At 41.1% G+C, this 7,470-nt stretch overlaps 1 protein-coding gene across 1 annotated transcript in view; it reads left to right on the top strand.

Annotated features, from left to right (window-relative positions):
• Nucleotides 1-2,383: 2,383 nt before the first annotated feature.
• Nucleotides 2,384-7,470, top strand: part of LOC140646967 (sodium-dependent neutral amino acid transporter B(0)AT3-like) — a 29,635-nt gene continuing 24,548 nt past the window's right edge. The window contains exon 1 of the mRNA XM_072851332.1: nucleotides 2,384-2,540. Coding sequence (XP_072707433.1) covers nucleotides 2,384-2,540 — 157 coding nt within the window. The remainder of the gene's footprint in view (nucleotides 2,541-7,470) is intronic.

Genomic DNA, 7,470 nt, shown 5'->3' with positions numbered 1-7,470 from the left:
TTGAAACTGGCTTGCAGTCCTCTGTTTGGGGATGCACTGCGCTTGACTTGCCATAAGTGGCTCTTCCATGTGCAATCATTCTGGTTGCATGGGCAGCATGAAGGGTAACTAAATACTGACTTCTCTTGCACATTAAATTGTTTTTACTTTACATGCCACTGTGTTGCACAAAGCCACCAATATTATTTGTTTCATGCAGAAGTTTAAAATATTTAATAAAAACATTTCTAAGTTTGAGAATGACAGTTTGATTCATTTATAATTCTGGATATTTTATTAATTTCCTATTACTTCCCAGTTCCCAGCAGATAGCACTGCTTTTGCTGATGACAGAAGAGGTAATCTTGCAATGGGGCAGCAGCAGTTCAGGAAATGGCAAAATCTGCCTTCTCTGGCACCCATGAGCAAGGGGTGCCCCACTCGCCTGGGAGGTCCATGCTGATGGGGAATCCAAAGCACCCAAGCGGTGCAAAGCTTCTTGCCCTCATCTGTCACAGTCAAGGTGCGTAGCTCTAGTTCACGTACACACACATGCGCATGCACACCTACCTTACAACTATTTCAAGCTTCTGACTTCCATGGGACCCAGAGGAGCTCAGTCAGGAGTCCCATTCCTTACGTGGTCACTGGAGAGAGAAAGGGGCACCATTAGAGCACCCAGGCTGAATGCCAGAAGCAGACAGTGTAAATGTCCCCTCTGGATAGGTGGTCCCTTTCATCCAACTTTCATCCCTTTCATCCTTAGGCAACACATTCGCATCACTTTGCAGCTCTTCCTATACCCGCCTTTTAAGACAAGAATTGATCCAATTTACACCCTGACACTCTCTTATAATCAAAATACTCTCTTATGAGAAATAGGGATATTTAGGGTATATCTACTCTAGAATATACCTTTAGGGTAGTATATCTGCTCTAAATAGAGAGTAAAGTACCAAGCATTGTATGTGTATTGGAATGATTGAATTCATTTGCATTCCAATTTCATTTTTTTTAAATTATTTGAATGTAATTATTTAACCTATTTAAAGATGTTATTCTGTAATGGGAAATACAATTTTTGTCAGATTTTCCTGCTGAGAAAAAGCTCAGCCACCGAGAATGAGTACAACCGAGTTTGAAGCCGTCGGCTGCAGGTGGCAGGTATGGAAATAGGGGTGTTGCTAGAATGACCCCAGCACAGCACAAGGCATCTCCGATCCGAAGTGCAGCAGCCGTGGGGGCGATGGTGGTGGGTGCCCTGGCAGCACTGGTGCTGTGTAAGTGCTGCCAAGCCACGCTGTGTGTGCCAACTCATGCCTGCCCTGTGAGACATCCTGCTAAGGGACTGGGAAGTTGAGGTGCTCCACCTATGGATCTGGATGTTTGCAGAGCTGCAAGCAGATGAACTGTGCTTACCTGGGGAGACTTGTGTAGCCTAGATGTGAAATTAGCTTCTGGTTGGATGATCTGCAACCTGACCATATTTGTATGCTTAGCTGCAGAGCAGGGCTTTTATTTCTCCCTAAGTATTTTGGCAAAAAAAATCCATCTTCACTTGGATACTCTTCCCATTTCGAAAAGGGGAATCCAGGCCTGAAGTGTTGATTTACTAAAGCAAGTAAGCTGGCCAGCTGATCTGTTTAGTGTGGAGTGAACTGATTTGGTGTGCAACATAGCAAAACCCGGTATAACTGAAAGACAACAGACAAACATTCTCACATACTTTAAATTGAAGGAAAGCATTCAGCTCTTGCATTCATCAGTAACTATTTAATGAACAATAAAAATAGTCACTTGGGATTCATTGACAGGTGGGAAGTGATTAACCTCTAGCAGCTATGGTGAAAATGGACCAAATTCTAATGTCTGAGTATATACGGTCTAATTTTTCTTGCTTTTTTTAAATTTACTTTTTGCACTTGCAAAAGGTATCTTCATTCATTTACCTCTATTAACAAACTAAGAAAGGAAATGGCAGCACTTTATTCACAGATTTTTCCAAGTATTTTACAATTTTAATAAGTCTGATGTAAAGGTTTCTTCTTAATTATATTCAGCGTCACACTTCTCTGAAAGTCTCTGAGAACAGAAGGAGAACAGAAAATAGAAACCTGTTTGATCCCGAGTTACCTATTAACAACATATTCCCAAGTTCTCTAACTATAGAAGGAGCTGCGAAAAAGTCAAGAGTGGTAACTCTCTATATAATAATAATTCCTGGTTTTGTCTTTAAACTGCACCTTTGGCAATGACATGTTCCTTTGCATCACAAAAAAGGAAGCTCCACCTCTCTTTCCAGGATCCTCCAGTCACCCTACATAAAACCTGTAGGAGAGACAGGTTTTGAAGCATCTTCCCATTTACAGGAAAGGGGCTAAGGAGCCAAGGTTATTTCATTAAAATGTCAAAAGATTTATCAGTGCCACCTGAAATCCCTAAAGAAGATGGCAGACCCAAGTGGGACAATAAGTTGCAGTATATTTTAAGCTGTATCGGATTTGCCGTTGGTCTGGGGAACGTGTGGCGATTTCCATACTTGTGTCAGATACACGGAGGCGGTAAGATTGAAATGGGACTTTGCTGAAATATTAAATTACAATTCTAATATAACTATACTAACTTATGAAGGGCATGGAAGTTATATATTTGCATCACTGTTTTTTTAACTATCTAATTCTCATAAATATTTTGCATCAGTTAGATTAGCTTTTTCTATAGAAGTATATTTCATTTTTAACTGATGCGTTCATTTAGAAAGTAAGACCAGACTGACACTAACTCTCAGCAAAACTGATGTTAAAGTTCTTATATTGCTGCTACAGTCCTGGTGGGAGCAGGAAACTGAACCTGCAGCTCATTACCTTAAGGAAAAGCAAGAAGTCCTTGGGGAGGCCTGAGTGACCCGGCCCCCAGACAAATGATCACTGCGCTTTCCTTTGGGAAGGTGAGTGCATCGTTCCCCTCCTTTCTCTGATGCTCTTAGGAGCTACCTCATCATCTGGAACTGCCCCTGCACAAAACTAAATTGCACTTTTTGATGTCTGCGAGGCTGTTGAAAATGCTCAGCTGACAGAACACCAACAGGAGCCTGCCAGGTGGCACGAACAGCTGCCGAAGCCTGTCCCTGGCCACCGTTCCCACAAAGAATTGCTTTAGAAGCAGCTAATTTAGTAAATATAAATGGATCAGAAAAGAGTACTTGATAATTCACCATTCACAGTAGCTTTTGAGATCTGCCATGGCAAGGTGTCTAAAGCAGAGTGAGATAGATAGCAAATTGTTTCAGCCCGGTATTATTCATTATCTTTCAAATAACTGGAGAAATGAAAATTCAAACCTGGGGAAACTGTCAAATGACAGAAAAAATTATTAAATCCAAGCTTGTTCTACCAAGGTATCTATATTACTTGATGAACTACATGTATTTGAATCAACCAAGGAACCACTAATGGATGCTGCCTTTAATGGAAGGAGGTGTTTCAGAAAGAAGTAGCCACTTAGGGACTCTGGTAAGTAGCTGAATGAATGAGATATAGCAGGTTGTATCAACAAAAAGAATCTTGGCATATATAAGCAGAGCACTGGGAAGTAGGTGGAGATACTGCTACCGATACTAAGACAACTTCTGAACTTCTGACTTCTTCTGAAAGTCCACCTTTCAAATTCAACTTGAAAAATTAGACAAAATGCAGAAAAGCCCCAACAATTATTCAAGGTCCAGAAAACTTATGGGACAAGGAATGACTTAAGAATCTAATCTATTTAGCTCATGAAATTGAAAATGAAAGAGTACGTTTATCATAGTCTATAAACAAGAAAATGGAAATTATTTTGGTGGCAAGGAGCTCTTTAACGTTGAACCTGTAACAGCTGGAAGCTACGATTACACAAATTCAAATAAGAAAAAAGAAGCAGTAGGTTAGATTCCTCCCAGAAGACTTAACATTTTCCATTATTTATTTGCAAGATGTGAAACCCAGTGAAACTCTCCCCAAGAAGTGCCATAACTGGGTGGTTAGAAAGCCATAGGCGCAAGCATGCTGTTCCTCTCTGTTTGCCCGTGGGAATGGCTGGAGAAAGCCTGTCACTTCAGTTAATGATACATGCGTTAATGAGACATGATAAACACCTTTAGAGAGACATCCCCATAGTAGATATGGCACGGGGCCTGCAAGGAAGATGTTCTTCTGGAGCAGGAGCTGTAGGTCAGACAAATACCCTACAGCATCTCAGGTGGCCTTTCTATCTTGGAGCAAGGCAACAAGCATTCACAGAATCACAGAATCACAGAATCACAGAATCGTATAGGTTGGAAAAGACCTTTAAGATCATCGAGTCCAACCGTAAACCTAACACTACCAAGACCACCACTATACCATGTCCCTAAGCACCACATCCAAACATCTTTTAAATACTTCCAGGCATGAACATTCAGTATGAACAAATGACATAATAAAACTAATATAATGTGATATTTTTGTAATGTAATGACCAATTAACACAAAGCACTCAGTGGAAGGTTTGAAACTCACAGACAGGACCATAGCATCTCATTACACAGAGCTGCTTCTGGGGCCATCAACTGCATGAGGCTCCATGAACTTTGTGCTTCAGGGTTTTGTGCAAATCTCTGTTATGGATTAAGATTAAATATTGTTCTACTGACTGTAAAAAGGCTCTCACACCTTCCCATGAAGCACCAAGGGTTGCTTCTCTGTGCTGGAGGCAGGGGACTAGCTGTGGCCAGCTGTTTTTCAACCTCTTCAGATCCCAGCCTCACTTCAGAAGATCAGCAATAGTCGCCTCCTACTGAGGTTTGATCTCTCCCTTCCACTCCTCCCCTCCGGGGTCCCCAGCATCCCTGCCCTACAGACCTCTACCACCCCAGGAGCAGCATGAGTCCGAGTGCAACGAGACCCACGGTGACCTGTCTTCCGGACTGCACAGTGCTCAAAAAGTCTGTTTGCTTGTGTATCCAGCTTCTGAGCACCAATATATCCCACAGGAGCTGCTAGGGACAAAAACAACAGGGTTTAGAGCAGGTTGAAAGATAATAAAAATAGGAAAATGCTGCAGGGACAAAGGCTGAGTCATTCCTTTGCTCCGTGAGTAGTAATTTTACCAGTGAAAAATCAGTTTAAAATAGCTAGCAGACTCAGTAACGGCATGTAGCTACTTTGCATCACTACAACCAGCAGCACAAGACAGTGGTGAATAAAGGTCCATGTATGGATGTACGGCCAATGTTTGGTCCCTGGATTTTAACAAAGGGCTCAGAGAGTTCAACAGCAAGATGGACTTGGTGACAATGTGCTGTGGGGTTTGTGAATAATTTATCCCAGAAAGCTGGCATTGGAAGAGTTTGAGTGAGTCATGAAGACCACCAAGAAGACAGAGCTGTTGGGTTTACACCAGTGTATAATGTAGTTGCATTTTTCTTCTGCTAATTTAAGGCAGTGATGTGATTTGGGCTTGCATTTTTGAAAGCAAATAACTCAGACGCAAAAGCCCAATAGATTTTCAGGGGTATTGGAGCATAAACCCTGCTTGTGTGCATCTGAAGATGTGAACACGGGAGAGACCAGCAGCATCGTGGTTAACTAGGAGCCCTGAGAGGTGCAGTGGCTCCGTGCCTGCAGCCACAGCCACCAGTGCAGCAAAACCTGGTATGGATATGGCATAGACGTGATGATCTAAGGCTGAATGGCTTCTGGGGTACAAATCACAGTTTCACAGCTGGTTCAGGTGATATCCAAGTGTTTAAGAGTTAGGCAATGCACTTTTCCTCATTTCCAGATCTTTTAAAAAACAAGAGATAAAAATAAGTGCTTGTATATTTGTCTCATGTCAGCTGTTCTCATCAGACCTCTGAACCTTATTCATCGCACATTAGTGTTACTCAGTAACTCAGATCTAATATAATATGAGTTTTGCTGACATTTACCACCCGCTGTCGTTACTGATTATTTGGATTTATTGCCTGAGTTAAGTTAGTTATTTACTTTTCATGACTAATGGATATGAATGTTGTTTGCCACAGTAAGTGGAGACAAACACAGAGGTTCCCAGGCAACTGGGGCTGAAAATAAGTCTCTAAATGTCCCAGTGTATAGTTTGTCACTTAAAACTGAGACTCAGACAAGTCATATAGCTATATATGTACACATACAGTCATCTGAGTATACTTAAAAAAGAACTCAACCCAGTTCTAGCTGGAACTTACTGCAGTGTTTTACTTTTGATTAATGCTAGTATATATATACTTGCCTAACCCATGAGTATTAAAAATGTGCATAGTGCCCGAGCCTACAGGATGACTGAAAAATATATTTAATATAAAACCCAGTTTCTTTCTAGGAATATAAATACACATAAACAGTAAAGTCCTGGTAAAAAGGGAGAACTGTTTACTTCTGGGGCAATGATTTACAGACTTTCATAACCCATGGCCTACCTGAGCTTTTGCTAGAATTTGAACTACAACTTGCTACAAAATGCAGTTGCCTGGCTCACTGTGTCCTCAGAAGGAAGATAAAATCTCAGAGGAACAACAGGTATACCTGGAAGATACTGTAAAAAAAAAAAAAAAAAAGTATGTTGGGAAGAGCAGAACTGTTCACACTCTGATAGAAAAACAAATTATAAGTAACAAACTTCATTTTCTGGATTGTTACCACGTCCTGCTCAAGTCCTTGGTGAAAAGCTATGGCATTTAGGGTTTATCCTTTCATAACTTGTTGTATTTGGTTGCCCTTTACAGCTCAGGTTGGTGCATGCTTGCACGTGGGTGCTGCACACTTGCATCCTCAGGCATGAGTATTTCATAGAGCAGTTCACCAAGGTTATTTTATAAGTTGATCTACAGGTGTTACCCATCTTTGTTTGAAATGGCTATTGTCCTCTTGGTTTTCTGGACATGGTTTTAGCTCCTTCGTTGTTGCTCAAGGAGATATAGTCATTTACATGGGAAACTCAACCCTGCAAAGTTTCAGAGTCTGTAAGACGTGCAATGTAGCCTATAAGTCAAAATCAGTGCCATCATAAATATGCTGCACAAATAGGACGTTTATTATAGTAGCTCATACTTTTCATCTGAATTAAGGCACATGCAGAAGACATGACAAAGACCATGAAGTATTGTTTTGCAGAGAGAGAGGTGAATATGATTAAGTTGCTGCTTTTTTTCCTACCTGATATCTTGATGTGACTCGTTGTGTAGGCTACTATGCTGCTTAGCTGAACTCCCATGGAGAAAGGGGGACAGGTCTGATAATCCCCTTTCAATAGCTAATAGCTTCTTCTCTGTATCTGAAAAAGTAGTTACCACCTATTGCAATTTCTTGTAGATAAAACATAAGTTATCACAAGTATCTTGCCACTAAGTTCTCAGTCTTTTGGAAAAATGCACCCATCACCATTTCTGCTATGTACCAACAGAACCAGTGAGGGGGATCTCTGAATGCTTGTTGCATTGTATCGCATTGAGAT

The sequence above is a fragment of the Ciconia boyciana genome, chromosome 2 (assembly GCF_034638445.1).
Source record: "Ciconia boyciana chromosome 2, ASM3463844v1, whole genome shotgun sequence".
Lineage (NCBI taxonomy): Eukaryota > Metazoa > Chordata > Aves > Ciconiiformes > Ciconiidae > Ciconia > Ciconia boyciana.
Note: the sequence above shows the minus strand (reverse complement) of the source record. Positions and strands in the feature narration are given on the sequence as shown.